Below are 19,263 nucleotides of genomic sequence, written 5' to 3' on the forward strand. Positions count from 1 at the left end.
AAAATGAAAACTGAATGTAAAAAAATTAAGCAAATTCGAACCTTTTTTTTCAGAATATGAATTAAAGAAATGCAAATACTATAAGTGTATATTTAATACCAAATAACACTAAAAGTAAGTTTTTTATGTTTAATGCAGGGCAATTATGTTTTTTGCAAAGAACTTTTGCAGTTTGAAGGAATAAATATTTGTAAAAAATAACAATAATAATTTACAAATGTATTTTAGTAATTTTGATAATAAATGCTTTTAAAAGTTCTTGCATAAAGTGTTTACATAGACTTCTTGTGGACTTTTAACAGTCTTTATTAGATACTTTATTAACCCTTAAATGCTTGAATGTTATTACATTTTCGAATCTAAATCTAACACAAATGGCTTTTTAATTGCTGTAATAGTAAAACGTTCCTTAAGCAGAAAATATTGAATTAAAACATATTTTGTTACCTTTTGGAGGTTGGAAGAGTTCAGTTTGAGCAGATGTTTCACCACTGCACTAGTCAGAGCTCTTTTCCCAGTACATTCAGCATCCGGCTCATATTCACCATCTCAAACATTCTCAAAACTATCATTTTTTTCAACATCTTCAAAATCAATAGTTTGATCGCTGACAGCTGCTTTAACAGATCCGCTATCAAGTGACAGTAATATTTGATTGCGTTCAGTACTTGTTCTTCAGTTAATCACTGAGTCATTTCAAGTTTTGCTGATGGTACTTCCTATTCTTTTGTTTTCTGCTTGAGGTGACTATGAGTGATATGTCACTTCATCATTGTGTATTAGACATTGCCACCATTTAAAATAAAGGTGAATTGCACTTATTGAGTCATTGGAGATTCAATTATTGTTCATGAAGAAAAAATACTTTGGTTCTCTAGTGACCCTATTGCCTAAAAAGAATATGCATAAGACTCATTTGGAATTAGATTAGTTAGTTGTATCCTTATAATAAACAAAAATGTCTGTCTCACAGAATGTCTACACACTAAAGATGTTTTGCGCTGTAGATTCAGCATCGGTGGCACTGACAGAAATGCAGGGAACATCATTGGAGTATTCAAATGATTTACATAATCATATTTTTATGAACAATTTACATAGACATTTGCTCTGCTTATGTGAATGAGGCTTGATGTTACACAATTTTGCACTAAGTAAATCTTAATTGCCTAATTATTGGTGAACAGCAGGTGTGCTTCTGCTCCACAGTTTCCCCACAATGTCAGGGAACTTGACTTGGAAAAACATCTTTGAAAACCATCCAAAAGTGATTCATATTCTGTAAACACTGAATCCTTCAGTCTTCTCTAAGCCTCCTGAATTCATCTGTTTTAAATGCAGACACTGGCCACTTCTGAGCTCCCAACGTAGAGATCTCCCTTAATATGATGAGGTGATTGGAGATGTGACCCACGAGTAATGATTCATTTTCATTTCAAAATCCATCATTTTCAGAAATCCAAGCAAGCTCAGACATTTTGGCCCACTGTCTCGAAAAGCAGAATAAACATGGACAAACAAAGTGCTGCTCGGTTCCAGATGTTTGTTGGAAATGGGTCTCATTGTTGAGGCCTTTAAAAAGAACAACCTTGATTTTTCTCAAGTGTAATTTAATTTTTACTGCATTATAAAAGTGAATTGCAGGGGGAAAAACACTTCATCCAAGTCCCTAAATGATGCAGCGATTTTGGGTGTAGGTGATCTAATGAGTCATTTTCATTCTTTCTTCTGATGATTTCAACACTCTTGGCCGCTGGTGTCTGTCTTGTTTAAACTCTAGCATGTTTTGAATCTTTATAACTGATTTCTCTGGTCATTATTTGGTTTCACTGATATTCAAAATCCACATGGAATTAATTATTGACACATTTTATTTTCTTAATGCACATTAACTGCACTTACTGTGAGTAATTCATGGATAAATGTTATTCTAAATAAAAAAATCCTATTATTAAATATAAGTATTTATTATGTTCTTCATTTTTATTATTTTATTATTATTATTAAAAGTTACATATAAAATAATATATACACCGATCAGGCACAACAATATGATATAATATTGTGTTGGTCCCCCTTTTGCTGCCATAACAGCACTGACCCATCGAGGTATGGACTCCACTAGACCCCTGAAGGTGTGCTGTGGTATCTGGCACCAAGTTGTTAGCAGCAGATCCTTTAAGTTCTGTAATTTGCAAGGTTGCGCCTCCATGGATCGGACTTGTTTGTTCAGCACATCTGCTCGATTGGATTGAGATCTGGGGAATTTGGAGGCCAAGTCAACACCTCAAACTCGTTGTTCGCTCCTCAAACCATTCCTGAACCAGTTTTGCTTTGTGGCAGGGCACATTATTCTGCTGAAAGAGGCCACAGCCACCAGGGAATACCGTTTAAGGTGTACATGGTGTGGAACAATGCTTAGGTCAGTGGTATGTGCTGAAGTAACATCCGCATGGATGGCAGGACCCAAGGTTTCCCAGCAGAACGTTTCACAAAGCATCACACTGCATCCGCTGGCTTGCCTTCTTCCCATAGTTCAATCTGGTGCCATATATTCTCCAGTTAAGCAATGCACACGCACCCGGCTATCAACGTGATGTAAAAGTAAGCGTGATTCATCAGAACAAGCCACCATCTTCTATTGCTCCGTGGTCCAGTTCTGATGCTTGCCACTGTTGCCACTTTCTGCGGTGGACTGGGTTCAGCATGGGCACCCTGACTGGTCTGTGGCTATGCAGCCCCATACGCAACAAACTGCGATGCACTGTGTATTCGGACACCTTTCTATCAGAACCAGCATTAACTTCTTGAGCAATTTGAGCTACAGGTGCTCATCTGTTTGATCGGACCACACAGGCCAGCCTTTGCTCCCCAAGTGCATCAATGTGCCTTGGCCTCCCCTGACCCTGTCACTGGTTCCCCACTGTTTCTTTCTTGGACCACTTTTGATAGATACTGACCACTGCAGACCCACAACACCCCACAGTAGCTGCAGTTATGGAGATGCTCTGACCCAGTCCTCTAGCCATCACAATTTGGCCCTTGTCAAACTCGCTCAAATCCTTACTCTTGCCCATTTTTTTCCTGCTTCTAACACATCAACTTTGAGGACAAAATGTTTACTTGCTGCCACTGATTATCTTTTTGGCACCTTTTAGTGGGTAGGATCACTGTAGGAAAACAGGTGCTGTGATGAAGAGATAATCAGTGTAATTTACCTCAACTGTTCATAATATTGAATCTTCTTGGCTGACCTCATTCACTATTCACTGTCAATTCTGTTGCCCACTTTTTACAATGCATTTTCCCCTCATTTAAGTCATTCAGCTTTACTTGCTGGGTTTGAGTTTCTAACTTTGTAAAAAACCATCCGTCAAAGAAAAGTTGTCAGTAGTTCTATCCCAGTTTTAATAGTCACAGAAGAACTGGGATATAGTATAGAGTATATTCAGTCATTTGTGTCTTTTGATGTGAGACTTCAGTCAAAATCTTGTTTAACCCGAGAGGTCAGAGCTCTCACGTGTGCATTTAGAGCTGTGGAGCTTGACTCTAAGACCCCAATCAATGGTTCGCCTGAAAACCGAGGTCAAAGAATCTCTCAGAGGTACACATCGGATTCTGCAGGAAGTGCGTGTTTTAAAATAGAGTGTGGAAATTCTTCTATATTTGCAATCAGTAACCCAGGAGAACTTCCCGGTTCTCACAGAGAGCCTAATTTATCATTTAGCAAGAGAGCTCCTTTTCACAGTTGCTTTTTAAAATTATTTTTGGCAGCAGGCAAACAGAAATTTGTCTCTTGATTACAACAACTGCTCCCTCGTGGATTATGATGGATTACGGAAACGTACACAAGAATTAGAATTAGCTTCTCATTGATTGACTGTGAGCTTTAAACTTCTAATGCCACATTAGTCAGCGATGACCGCGCACGCAGGGAATATCTCAAAATGTTGAAAATTCATTCTGGCATTTGTAGGCCACATATCACAGCAGACTCATTTTCATGTAGCTCGATGAGTCATTGTCAAAAGCATTCTTTCCGACTGTCTCATCCTGTTTTGTTTACGATGTTGTCATCTCTGAGAAATCCTTGACAACAGTGGGTGAGTTTGCAATGATGAAACGCTCATAGCGTTTTGAACTTTAATTGACACATCTATTGGAAAAATTTACCCGTTGCTGTTGAAAAGAGTCTTTTTATTAGACCTCTAAATGTGAAGTGAATGCAGTTGGAAGCATTTCTAAAAGTTTAAGTATAACCACAGCAATCAAATTAACTTTTTATTGGGTATAACTTTGGTCTCAGATGAGCGATCTCGTAACGCTGGGGTTGGCAGGTGTATTGGCAGCTGAAGGAGATGATGTCGCTGCTTTCGGCCTGTTCATTTCTAGTGGATGTTTGGATTAAACATGCAAAGGCTGTGTGAGTGAGTGTGTGACCTTGACATTTCACAAGCTTGTGTCTTTTCTCTTTCAGTCTTTTTTAGAAGGTAATTGCCATATTGCTGGAACTGAGCAAATTGCAAAATAACTAGTACAACTTACAAAACCTTGTTGTTTTACAGTATTTTTCATAACAATAAATGGTAAAATATTACAATAAGATTAAATTGGTAAGATAAATGAAATAAAGAAATAACAAACAATAGGCCTACTGTAACAGCATTTATTAATGTTAATGTTAATGCAAATACATGGTTAAATATACTTTGGCATCTAAAGTTAAAGCAAATTACTTATGAATATAATTAGTTAATGTAGTTATTGTGCCATGATCAAACATTAATATTGAAAATGTATACTTACCAAAATGATTATTAGGAACACCTGTTCAATTTCTCATTAATGCAATCATCTAATCAACCAATCACATGGCAGTTGTTTCAATGCATTTAGGGGTGTGGTCCTGGTCAAGACAATCTCCTGAACTCCAAACTGAATGTCAGAATGGGAAAGAAAGGTAATTTAAGCAATTTTGAGCGTGGCATGGTTGATGGTGCCAGACAGGCCGGTCTGAGTATTTCACAATCTGCTCAGTTACTGAGATTTTTACGCGCAACCATTTCTAGGGTTTACAAAGAATGCAGTCCAGGCAGTCCTGTGGACGAAAATGCCTTGTTCATGCTAGTGGTCAGAGGAGAATGGGCCGGATGTTTCAAGCTGATAGAAGAGCAACTTTGACTGAAATAACCACTCGTTACAACCGAGGTTCTCCACTACAAATAGAAAAAAGAGGCTACAATTTGCACAAGCTCACCACAATTGGACAGTTGAAGACTGGAAAAATGTTGCCTGGTCTGATGAGTCTCGATTTCAGTTGAGACATTCAGATGGCATGAGTCAGAATTTGGCGTAAACAGAATCAGGACATGGATCCATCATGAGAGCGGGCCGTAAGTTAATTTAGTTAACTTACTAAATTAAGTACAATTTAAGTTTTCACCCCCTGGCTCTTAATGCATCGTTTCTTTATGGAGCATCAGTGAATGTTTTAACCTTTTTATTAGTTGTGTTTGAGTCCTTCAGTTGCCCTCAGTGTAAAAAGATGGATCTCAAATCATACAGTCCCTGCTGGAGAGGGTTCAGATATGCAAAAGATGCTGGAAAACTGAATAAAGTGTAGGACCTGAAGGATTTTTATGAAGAACATTGGGCAGTTTAACTGATCAGGACAAAACAAGGGAAACATGAACAACCATCACAAAAATCATGGAGTATAAAAAAATGACAAAATGATCTAAATTTGAATTGTATAAATCTGAATTAAGTGTATTCTAACAAAATTGAATATTATTTTGCATTTTACATAGTTCTGAATTTGAATTTTTAAATGTTGAATATAGAACATTTGAAATTTAACACATCTGAAATTATTTTTATTATTATTATTTATTTATTTTTGTCAAAATTGTATAGACATAGATATTTTTTTCTGAATTAATAGACTGGAAATATTCCGGTTCTGAAAATACAGATTCAAGATTTCAGATGAAGAAGAAATTCAGAACATCAAATTCAATATTATAAAATTCAAACCGTAGAAATTTAGATATTACAGAAAGTCAGGGAAGAGTAAAGGATGTCAGAAAAGTCAAACGGAGCACCATCTGATCATTTAATTTCCTTTTTGTAATGGAATAAAGATATCAAACACCCCTTTTATACTTTTTTCTTTAGTTTAGATTAATGCATGGAAAATTAGATTTCGGACAGATTTCTCATTTTTCTTGCGTGGTTTACAAATCGCTGATTAGTGAAGAAAATCTCAGCATTTGACGTCATCTGGCGTTCTCCACGGCTGAATCCAAAATCGCCCCCTAAACACTCATTCACTATTCCCTACTTTAGCCCACAAATACAGTTAACTTGAACGATTGAATGAAAATGTGTGTGTGAAGTCCAGCAGCCGTTGAGTGTACATCGGCTCTAGCTACACTTGTTATTGCAGTGTGAGGTTGAATTGAGGGTATAGGGGGGGATTTCGGATTCAGCCCAGGTCTGTTCAACAAAATAACAGTCTTATTCATAGATGCCACCTACCTCACTACTAAATAGAACGCCACCATATTTACGACCAATCTCGCCCGGTAGCCGCCCGAACTGCCTATATGAATGAGAGAGACAGACAGAAATACCTGGAGAAAATTTCTATTTTTGTACATTATTAAATACAATATATATTGTATATAACCCCTCCTCATACAGTGGGGATCACTTGAATTCGGCTTTCAAGAGTACTGACGCATATCAATATGCTGTGGCTTGCACCGTGTCAGCGGGTTATTTTTCGGCTCTTAATATTCTCTCATGCAGTTAGAAATGCAGCGTTTTGACTGAACCTCTTTTACTTCTGCTGCATGAGATGAGAACACATTTTTATAATTTTATAAATTATAAATCTGGGTCTTAAAAGAGTCTGCGTTTGTGAAACATGTCCTTACTTCATGCAAAACACTCGCTGGATGCATTTAAATCTGCTCTAAGTTTGCGTTTTTGTCACCTATCACACATTCGCACTTCAATAAGCCGACAGAAAGCAGGTTAATGCGTTTACATGCAGCGCAAAATCAGGGTGAGAGGCAAAAAACGGCCTGTGTCGACCGGTTTATGCTTACGCCGTGTAACAGGGTTCGTAGATGGGAATGAAGGAGGCGGGAACCGGCGAACATTCAAAAACTTTTAATCCAATAAAACTACGCACGGACGACTGAACGCACACAAATAATAAAACATAACATAAATCCAGGCCTGGTCTTCTCTCGTCTTCCACGCTCTTCGCTCCGCCGTGAGACGAGACCGGTGTGTCGCGCAGCTGCCGCTCATTGTCACTCGCCACTGGCCTGCTATCACGGTCCCTCGCCTCGCTGCTGGCCACACGCCGTTTCTTCTCCGATAAAAGAAAACGGGTTACGGCGTTTACATGACCATGTTCATTGGCTTATTAGGCATAATCGGAACGTGCATGTAAACGCACTCACTGTCTGTGTAGTTAAATTAGCGGGCTTTTATTTCTACTCCCGAAACCAAATTGATCAAAACCGAATATCCCTGACTTTTCCTGACCTATTTTTGATTAATTGAAACATCAAAGATCAGATCATCCCAGAAAACACTTGAGCTCATAAACGCACGGCAGTAAAGCCTCCAAAGAGCAAAAGTATAATTCATTTATTCATTCAGGCTGTTGTTGCAGCCAACAGCATAACATATTGCAGGCATTACTCAGACCGTCGGTCGTAAAGATGGCGGCGCAAAGCTACAGTGCCGTCATGTGACCCGAATGAATAGCAGTAGTAGGCTACCGCTTCTTAAACTAGGGCAGGTCCTCTGGCTTTCTTCTGTGCAACTTAACGCGTTTCACAGAAAAAAATGTATATCCGATATATGAATTCTTAATCAGCACCCGGCCTGTTTTATTTAATTGTGCGGAGAAAAATCTGTGTGGTGAGGCTGCAATGGACAATGAAGAGCAGGCTAAAGCACAGACCAATGTTCAGTTCCACTTCAGAATAATAGGACTATTACTAAATTAGGAAATATTAATCAGAAGATCACAAGTGTGACAGTTTGTCTGACAGGACCGTATGTAACTGCCTTTATGACGAAGCTCATGGGCGTGGACACAGAGCAGCTCTACTGTCCTGTATGCAACTTTTTACTATCCATAAAGAAAAGATTGGAACAGTAAAATATTTGGTCAGCAACAATTTTAACGTAAGCACTGAACACGCAGCCAGTCGCGGTTTGACGTATGTCAATTTTGTATTCTTAAAATATTAGCAAGTCATGTAGGCCTGGGCTCTTTATTCCATTACAAAAAGGAAATGAAATGATCAGATGGTGCTCCGTTCAACTTTTCTGACATCCTTTACTCTTCCCTGATGATGACTTCTGGCCTAAAGAACTGAATTTCTGCAGTTTCTTCTTCATCTGAAATCTTGAATCTGTATTTTCAAAAACTGAATATTTCCAGTCTATTAATTCAGAAAAAAATATCTGCTGTTTGAAAATACATGTACAATTTCGACATAAAAACATTTCAGATGTGTTCAATTGTAAATTTTCTATATTCAACATTTTAAGATTAAAATTCAACATGTAAAATGGAACATAATATTCTGTTTTGTTAGATTACACTTGTTAATAATTCAGATTTATACAATTCAAATTCAGATAATTTTGTCATTTTTCTAGCTCCATAAAAAAGAAAGAAAGAAAAAGCTGTGGATCATCCAGGGGACAACACACACTATTAAGAATCAATGTTTCATAACATTTTGAACATGGTTCTTTAATATAAATTCATTCTTGTGGACTATTATGTAAATAATTTTTATGTAAAATATCTTATTCAGGACAGTACTAAATACAAAAGGCATGCTATTTTTTTATGATATCTCTTATTTACTTGAAATTATTGACATTTTCATTGATTCTGCAAGTGGTTCACATACCTTTTCTTGCAACTGTTATGTCATCCATCTCTACAGGGCTAAAGATAGGAGAAATGTTATCACCAAATACCAACTTCACTAGTTGCAATAAAAGTATAATTTGATCTGTTTCTGAGCTTCGGTGGCGTGTTAAATACAGGGCTGCTTTACGGTTCTAGTTATTTTTATTACTGGAAGGGAGATTTTTGTTGTGATTACGAGGGACTGTTTTTTTTTTTTTTTTAACATTCTAATTTTGATGTACTATGAATTGCAAACAATTCAGTGGTAAATTCGTGATAAGGACTCTTGAGAGAGCCTTCAGATGCATGTGTGGCTCTGGATTAAATTGCTAAAATTGAGTTCCCAGAAACTCTAAATCATTATGCATACAATCACATTTGTCTGGGGAGTGAATGATGACCGAGTTTTCTTTCCTCAGGAAGATGTGTGAATGGAGAGCTCTTGTGGGAGCTCTGGTGGTGAGGAAACAGAATCTCTCTTTCCACCCTTTTTTGTTGAAGATGTATTGGATAGGTTGTCAGAACTCTCTCTGGGCAGCACTGGGAAGTCTTTGGCGGTTGGGAAGATGAATGTTTTAAAATGTCTTTTCCAATTGCCATCCCTAAATCATCTCTACAAGGCTAAAGTTGGGAGAAATGTTATCGATTAAGTACCAACTCCACTAGTTGCGAAGTATAATTGGATCGCTTTCCATGCACTCCGTACTTCGCTTCATTATCAGTTTGCATCTGTTAAATACAGGCCTGCAGTATTTTTATAGCTGGAAGAGGGTTTTATTTAAAAAAACAAATTGTTTTGTCCCTGACAGCTATTCTGAAGTTTTTATCTGTGGCAACAGATTCTGATTAGCGAGACTACCCACACAGGTTCACATCTTTGTGCTATTCCTGTTTCTATCTCCAGGTTTGGGCCAGCAATTTTCTTCCCAATGAGCCGGCACTGGCAGAGCGCTGTCAGAGAGACTTCATGCAGAAGCACGGAGAGCCGATGCTGGTGCAGTACGCTCGGATGGAGGCACAAGCACAGGTAATACACCCACATAAGACACAGTTGATAGCGTTCAGCAGTCTGTCAGTATAAAAAACTCCCTATAGATAAAGGCTCTCACAACAACTATGTGAGAGTGCTTTGAAAACCCTGCTGAGAATAAAAACAACATAAACCTGTCTGAGGTGGTTTGCTGATTTTGGCTGACCACCTAGCTGGTCAAAATGGTGTTGTTTTGATGGTTTTAAAGGGGTTTGGGGGCTTTTCAGCTGGTAGACTTGGAGAATTGCACTTGCGTGCCCATATGGACCCGTTTGAGTCATGCACTTTATAAGTTGTGGTACTCCATCTAACCTGTAGAGGACAACGTGAAGTGTCAACTAGAGATCTTCACGTGTCAACTAGAGATCTTCACGTATCATACTTGTTTATTCAATTTACATGCTAAATAATTTACATTTAGCATGTGCTGTGCTGTTTTTTGTGTGAGCGAAATCAACAAATTGTTGTAGTTTGTTGGCTAAACAATTTCAAGTTGTCATCACTCAAAAGATTGATGCAATAATTTGCATTGCATTATTTTTATTCATTAAATTAGGGCAGTCAAAAACAACGCGTCAATGCTTTTCAAAAATATTTAACGCAATTAATGCAGCATACATTTTTTCCTGTCGTCCTTTGGCTAGCGTTACTTTTTATGATCCCACTCTTATTCATGGAAATGCTTTTAAACCATTCAAGTGCAATAAGGCATGAAAGGGAACGCAGTTGAGTACTGGCGCCTCTGTGAATCTCCCCTCCCCACAGAAAGACGCTTCAGGCAGCTCTTGAATGGACATAAACACAGTTATGCCCAAATTCCCATTTTGTGGAGTATTCTTGCAAGCATTAAATGAACGCAAAAAGCTGTGCGAAAATGGGATGCGTGTTAGATCCGGGTCACGTCTGGCTGGTCTTAAAGTGACGGCAGCCCAATAAACCCGCTGCTGTGATGTCTGTCATTAAGGATAATCAAAGAACAGAAGAAAGAGAAAAATCACTCACTGCTTTTGTAGCTTTAATAAGGATTAATCTATATTTGATTTGATCGTTTTTATGCAGTGAAAAATGTGATGTTTGATAACTTTATTCAATTTCTGTATATCCTATCTGTTAGACCTACCTGGAATTTTTAAAGCACTGTTTTTACAAGGTTTCATGGGTCAGAAACAAAGAAAACAATACATTTTCTTAGATTGTGTTATGTAGTATTCTCAGGTGCTTTCAGGGGTGTTTCTAGGATTTTCATTTTAGGGGGGCTTAGCCCCCAGTGAGTAGCCTGACAAGCCAGACCCACATCAAGATGTTTGGTCTGGAAACTCAGCATTGACAGGGCTCAATCCGAGGGGCGGCATAAACGGTTGTCTTTCAAACTCCCTCTGCACGCGATTGGATAGTGCTACAACCAACCAGAGCAACGTGAAGCGGAGCTCGTGATAGATTAAACTTTCACCGCATCCAGTCGGCAAAACTCCAGACACATCTTCCCTTTTTAAGAATGACTTCAGTGCCGTTCTTCGTTCTTTTCTCAGAGAAAAGCTTAACTCCAAGTCTTCCAGAGTCGCGTTCAAAGCTGATTCCAAAGACCGCCGTTCGCCAGCTTCTGTGTTTACTAGAAGCACGCAAGCGCAACTCTGGCGTCATTATGTTAAGCACCGCCCACCGACTCTAAACACGATGCGATTGGCCTGACCAGAGTTTGGTTTTTACAGCTCAGAACTGTATTGAGAGTTGCTAGACACTCGCGGCAGATTAGATTTGCTGCCACTAGTGTGCGTCTAGATTTCTAGGCTACCCAGTGAGGGTAGGCTTATGGAAAAAAGGTAACACTTTAGTAACACATTCTCCTGAGAAAATTGTAATTTCTATGATCTACATATGTGCATTTTAAGATGTTCTGAAGGCCAACAAATTAGATAACAATAGCTTGAAAACCATGTCACTGGGCATTAGATTATTTGTCTTTCTTATCTCCACATCTCTCTTTTTCTCTGTTTTTATCTTGCCCTTTCTCTTCCCCTCATAACGACTGATATAGTTTTTCTATTTTCTTCAGTGAAAAAGTAAACATGGTTTACATATTGACATACTGATATTTATATGTTTTATGAATACAATTTTCTTAGACGCGTTAATGTACTGTTTATTAAATTAATTCACAGTATACACATTCCTTACTAATCTTATTACCAATAGAGGCTGAAAAAAGTTGAGTTTTGTATTTTATTTACTGAAGGTTACAATTGGAATTCTATTAATTTACAATATATTATTATTTGTATTAATTATACAATATAATATTTATTGTTTGTTAATTAGGCCTACATTATACATAGGCATATTTTCAGTTAAAAATGCGCAATTAGACAAAAGTTTATTCATTTACATGAATATTTTTGTCTTTTGTTTAACATTTCTGACTTAAAGCAGCAGCTGTCAAACATTAACGTTTAGTTTAGCTGCTTACATTTACCTTACTTCACGTCGAGTTACGCTGTTAAAATTCGAGCTCAGCCTCAGCAGCTTCTGTGTGAACATAAAGCCCGCCTAATCTTTGATTGGTTTTCTCAAATATTTTGACATTGACGAGCGGTGACAGACCAATGAGGCTCAGATTTACGCACACCCCTCAGCTTCTGACATGCGCTCTGCTCAGCGCCGCTGCGGATTGAAGAACACACACTAAAAGATGGGACGAATCCGAAGCTGAAGCCTCCCGCCAGTTTCTTATGTTTTAAAGGCTGACGCCCCCCCTAAAAAGGGCCTAGTGAAGCCCATGGGTGCTTTTAATACATTTTACAAACTTTCAGTCCGAAAGTCCTCTGATTTCTATAAAACAGTGTGGAAAAGGTCCTTAGATTGTGTCTAGTCCTGTCCATCACTGTACCATAAAAAGTTTTCTTTTTTTTGTTTGCGTTCTCTCCGTTTGCAACGCCCCCCTTGTAAACGGTTATGCCGCCTCACTCACTGCGTCGTGCTTTACAAGGGGGCGTTGGAGGCATTAGCATACGCGGCTGGATCTCTAGTATGCTGCTTGTGTCTCTGTGTGTCACCTGGGCCCTGATCATTATATCGCACAGGGCAGGATGCTGATGGCATGCCGAATCAGCAGGGAAGTGCTGAGCGCACACGCCCGATTCCGCTGCTCTCGCACTTCAGCACATTCTGCTAGCCAAGCATGGAAGGCAACGAGAAAAAGCTTTCATTAGCATAATGAGGCAGACATAACTTGAACTTGGTTAAATCATAGGTAATAAGGAAAAAGAGCGGGGGAAAGAAGATAAATGCATTTACGGTGAGAGTAGAGGGCGGAAAATGTGATTTATAGTGATGTGTTGTTTGTAAGTAGGCTACACATGCTAAAATAGCTCCGTTCCTCAGTGTTAAAATACTTGTGAATGCAGTATGTTGTCCATGGCAGTTCATAATATTACATTCCGCTTTAAATTATTTGATTAAAATGAATAACTATATTGTATTTTAACAAAATTGTTAATATATTATTTATTTATTTATTTATTTATTTATTTATTTATTTATTTATTTATTTATTTATTTATTTATTTTTATTAGTTCTTTAAACATGAATTTTTAAACATTATATAGTCCAGGACAGCTCATTATATTATATTTAACTTTTAATAAATCCCATTAAAATTAACAAAATCAATGTATGTTAACAGAATCATTTATATTTTTAATAATTTTGTTTAAATTAGTTTTGTAAACATTAATTTAATAATAATAATTAAAAAAAACATGGAGTCCAGGACAGCTCATACTATTATATTCTACTTTAATTTTAACTACTACTACTACTACTACTACTACTACTAATAATAATAATAATATTAATTATTATTATTGTTAATGTTTTAACACTATTTCTCTATTGTAAATTATTTGTATTAAAAAAGTAAATACTATGTAGTCCAGAAGAGTTCATAACATTATATTCCGCTTTCATTAATTTAACTAAAATAACTAATGTATTAGTTATTATAATAACTAATTTGTAGGAGTTGTAGGAGTATTTGTTTCCCCAGTAGTTTCAATTTTGATCATTTTAGGTCAAACAGTTCTTGTCTGTGCCTCACATAATGCAGGTCTATGGTCACCACCTCAAAGAGCATACACAGAGAAGTCCAAATTAAACAATCCTCCATCGTAAGTACACACTGATGGCCTAAGACATGAAACGAGCGTTTTGTGTGAGAAAACGAACAGTATTTATATCGTTTTTACCTCTTGTACACCACTACGGCCGACTGATCCGAGGGCGCGCGTGTGTGTTTCCTGTTGTGACATTTGCGCGTTCTGGCTTTTGTCTGCGCAATCGCGGAAAGCGCCGGAAGTGGATCTCTCGCGCATGTACTTCTCTCATCGTCTCTCATTGCCCTGGAGCAGGTTAGCCGTAGAGCATAAGTTACTATGAAGATGAACACAGCTAAAAGCCAAACCACTTTAATGGTACCTAAAACCTAGGATTGGAACAAACTAAGCTTCAACATATCTGGCTAGCCAGCAAAACCAGCTTCATGGAATAGGCCCCAGGACACTTCATAACATTATAATCCAGTTCATTTAACTAAAAATGACTTAATTTATAAAGTTTGAGCATGGCATTAACAACAACAAAGTCATGCAAACATGTTCAATTCCCAGAAAAAAAAAAAAAAAAGATACACTGCTTTATTATTTATTAACATTTTTGTTAACATAAGTTTAGGAAACATTATGTAGCTTATAATTATTATATTCCACTCTAATTATTATAATTGTTTTTACACCTTATAATTCAGTCCCTTTTTAACTAAGAAATTAAAGACTCTTAAAAGTTGTGCTATTTATTTTCTTATTTACTATTTTTTTTTGTGTTCAGAATCTGTAATAAGTGACCAGTAATGTATTCTGTCAGATATATTTCCCAGTGCACACTCCATCAGTCAAGCGCCCTGCATTCTCCTTATTCCAGACTACATTCTCCTTGCTTTTATCTGTAAATGCTGGCGATGCTTCTTTATAGGCTCCCTCGGCTAAAGCCCTAGTGAAGATTATGAGGACTGTGATGGAATTATAATTTTTTTATATAGAGATTTTTTTTAATGAAATGAATACTGTTATTCAGCAAGGGCACTTTAAAATGATCAAACGTAAAACTGAATACATTTATAATTCCATTTATAATGTTGCTTGAGCAGCAAATCAGCATATTAGAATGATTTCTGAAGGATCATGTGCAGTGCTTGAATTGGAAAGGTGTGGGGCTTTGTTGGTGGTGCGTGGTTAGGGGGCGATTGTTTAGTCAATAATTCAAGAAGGTCCATATTTTAAAGCTCTTTCTAACTTGTATTCAGACTTAAAACTAACATAGTTCTTGTAGTTGGTTAACTATAGACAATAAGGGTTTATTTACAAAGCAAGACCATTGACAGCTCCTCATTTCCATGCAGGCCAATGTGTTTCAGAGCTGAAAACTTCCTTTTTAGTCAATGAAAAGCATTTATAGACACCAGGGGTCTGAACAGTTATTTTAAAATGTAAAAATATTTCATAATATTACAATTTTGACCATATTTTTTATTTAATATATGCAGCCTTGGTGAACACTGTCACGATTGGTTGCACATAACGGAAGGAGTAGGTAACAACAGTATTTTATAAATAACGTAAAGGAGATAACGTAAAAACGACCACATTAACATTGATGATAGCGGACAAAGGCAGAGTGACGTCTGACCAAGGTGTAGCCCGAGGGACAAGGGAGCCTGGTGAAGCCGTCAAGACGATTCCAGGTGGAGCCAAGGGAGGGAGGAGCTGGATGGAACCAGCAGAGATACAGGAGACTTCTAGCTGGATGGAACCAGCAGAGACACATGAGACTTCATGCTGGGTGGAACCAGCAGAGATACAGGAGACTTCAAGCTGGATGGAACCAGCAGAGACACATGAGACTTCATGCTGGGTGGAACCAGCAGAGATACAGGAGACTTCAAGCTGGATGGAACCAGCAGAGACACATGAGACTTCATGCTGGGTGGAACCAGCAGAGATACAGGAGACTTCAAGCTGGATGGAACCAGCAGAGTCACATGAGACTTTGAGCTAGACGGAACAAGCAGATACACAGAAGACTTTGAGCTGGATGGATCCAGCAGAGATACATGTGACTTTGAGCGAGATGGAACCAGCAGAGACACAGGAGACTTTGAGCTAGACGGAACAAGCAGAGACACAGGAGACTTCAAGCTGGATGGAACCAGCAGAGACACAGGAGACTTCAAGCTGGATGGAACCAGCAGAGACACATGAAAGTTTAAGCTGGATGGAACTAGCAGAGACACAGGAGACTTCAAGCTGGATGGAACCAGCAGAGACACAGAAGACTTTGAGCTGGATGGATCCAGCAGAGATACATGTGACTTTGAGCTAGATGGAACCAGTGGAGACACAGGAGACTTCAAGCTAGATGGAACCAGCAGAGACACAGAAGACTTTGAGCTGGATGGATCCAGCAGAGATACATGTGACTTTGAGCTAGATGGAACCAGTGGAGACACAGGAGACTTCAAGCTAGATGGAACCAGCAGACACACAGAAGACTTTGAGCTGGATGGAACCAGCTGAGACACCGGAGAGACTTTGAGCTAGATGGAACAAGCAGAAACACAGGAGACTTCAAGCTGGATGGAACCAGCAGAGACACATGAGACTTCAAGCTGGATGGAACCAGCAGAGACACAGAAGACGTTGAGCTAGATGGAGCCAGTGGAGACGCAGGAGACTTTGAGCTGGACGGAACTAGCAGAGACACATGAAACTTTAAACTGGATGGATCCAGCAGAGATACATGTTACTTTGAGCTAGATGGAACCAGCGGAGACGCACAAGTTTGAGCTGGATGGAACCAGTGGACACACAGGAAACTTTGAGCTGGAGGGGGGAGAGAGATTCATGCAAACATTGTTTTCCAATAATAACATACAGAGGTCAGTTTCAGCTCACCCTTAGTGGTGAAAGTGGGGGTGGGATCTTCCTCCATTCCCACAAATTCCACTATCAATCCTATGGCTCGCATACCTGGTAAGACATTTTTTAAGGCAAATGGTGGGTTTCACCAACAAGGATTAATCTTAAATCTAGTTTAAATCAAGGTTTTTCTAATAATAAACCTTGTTTAAAAGTAAGCAGGATTACATTTAAACCATCATTTTGATCCTGGATTTAATTTATATTTAAAATGGATTAACTTTAATCCTGTTGCTCCGTAACTTTAAACTCAGATTTAAATCTTAATTATGGATTAATTTTAAACGTACATGTGATGAGGTTTAAATAAAATAAAGTGCACCTACAATTAAACTATGCAGGTGATTGAACAGAGACAGAAACAGTGTCGTCAGGTCTCAGAGAGGTATTTATTACTAATAAAAATGAAAAATAAAGCTAATCAAGCGGTCAGAGTGTGAGGGTCATGAGTTTACGCCTGCTATCGGGTCTGGGATGCAGATCCGTCACTCATGATGCACTTTTAATGGACTTCGAAACAAATCAGCCATTCACTGCTATAATAAAGCTTGGAAGAGCCAGGACATTTTTCATGTAACTCCGATTGTATTTGTCTGAAAGAAGAACGTCATATACACCTATGATGACTTGATGGTGAGTAAAACATGTTCTATTTTACATTTTTGGGAGAACTTTCCCTTTAACATTTATGATACCGGACAAAGGAACTAAGGAAACACTGGGCTTAAAGGGTTAGTCATTAGGGTGAGTCATTAATGACATAAATGTAATTTTTGGGTGAACTAACCCTTTAAATACATTAGGGCCGTAATCAATGTGAAACTGAACAGGTGTGGGAACTAATTAACAAGCAGGGAAACTCACAAGTGAACACAGGCAAGCAGACAAGCAAACAGAAAAAACAAAACACCATGATAATACCACAGAAAATAACTGTTACATAGACACTTCTTTCAAAACATTAAAAACTCTTAACCACCAAAAACGTATTGTATTCCCAATTCTGATATACAAACTTTTTGATATACACAATTCCAAAAAAGTTGGGAACTGTACAATTGTGAATAAAAACAGAATGCAATGATGTGGAAGTTGTAATATTGTATTTATAATACAACATAGATGACATCAATGTTTAAACTGAGAAAATGTAAAGGTAAAAATAAGTTGATTTTAAATTTTATGGCATCAACGTATCACAAAAAAAGTCGGGACAAGACCATGTTTACCACTGTGTTGAATCCCCTCTTCTTTTTATAACAGTCTTTTTTGACCTTTAGAGTTTTAGCCGGCAATGGCGAATGGCACAGTGCATTGTGTTCACTGACAATGTTTTCTGGAAGTATTCCTGACCCATGTTGTGATTTCCATTACAGTAGTATTCCTCTGCATTCCCGCAAATCATGGGCACCCAGTATGGTTTTCCGGCCTTGACCCTTACGCACAAAGATTGCTTACAGATTCTCTGAATCTTTGGATGATATTATGCCCTGTAGATGATGATAACTCAAACTCTTTGGAATTTTTCACCGAGGAACTCCTAATATTGCTCCACTATTTTTTTGCCGCAGCATTGGGGGAATTGGTGATCCTCTGCCCATCTTGTCTTCTAAAAGACACTCCTACTCTCAGAGGCTCTTTTTATAATCAGTCATGTTGCCAATTGACCTAATAAGTTGCAAATTAGTCCTTCAGCTTTTCCCCTATATGTACATTCCGGCCTCTTATTGCTACCTGTCCTGTCCAAACCTTTTTAGAATGTGTAGCTCTCATGAAATCCAAATTGAGCCAACATTTGGTAATGACATTTCAAAATGTCTCACTTTCAACATTTGATATGTTATCTATATTCTATTTTGAATAAAATATACGTTTATGAGATTTGTAAAATATTGCATTAATTTTTAATTAACAATTTGTACAGTGTCCCAACTTTTTTGGAATCAGGTTTGAATTTATTACATTGCAACAAGCCAATTCCACATGTATGTTTCTGGTGCACCAGAATTCAGAGCCTCCATTGTGTTCATTTTGTTCCATTCTTATCATTAAATGCCATTCCATTGTATTCTAATGTGCTGGATATATTCCATTTCAATTTTGGTTCACTGCCGATTCTAGGTGAGAAATCTTTTGTTGTCACGAGCGCATCGGAGGAAATGGCAATGACTCATCTCGTTCGCACCACAGGGCTTCCCTCCCCGACCTGGGATTTCCTATTATCATGGAACAGCTCTGGCTGACAGGGCCT

At 38.1% G+C, this 19,263-nt stretch overlaps 1 protein-coding gene across 2 annotated transcripts in view; it reads left to right on the forward strand.

Annotated features, from left to right (window-relative positions):
• Positions 1–19,263, forward strand: part of galt (galactose-1-phosphate uridylyltransferase) — a 189,408-nt gene that overhangs the window by 27,119 nt on the left and 143,026 nt on the right. For both annotated transcript variants that reach the window (XM_067433716.1, XM_067433717.1), the window contains exon 7: positions 9,861–9,983. In XM_067433716.1, the coding sequence (XP_067289817.1) occupies positions 9,861–9,983 (123 nt within the window). The remainder of the gene's footprint in view (positions 1–9,860; positions 9,984–19,263) is intronic.

The sequence above is a fragment of the Pseudorasbora parva genome, chromosome 23 (genome assembly GCF_024679245.1).
Source record: "Pseudorasbora parva isolate DD20220531a chromosome 23, ASM2467924v1, whole genome shotgun sequence".
In the NCBI taxonomy this organism is placed as follows: domain Eukaryota; kingdom Metazoa; phylum Chordata; class Actinopteri; order Cypriniformes; family Gobionidae; genus Pseudorasbora; species Pseudorasbora parva.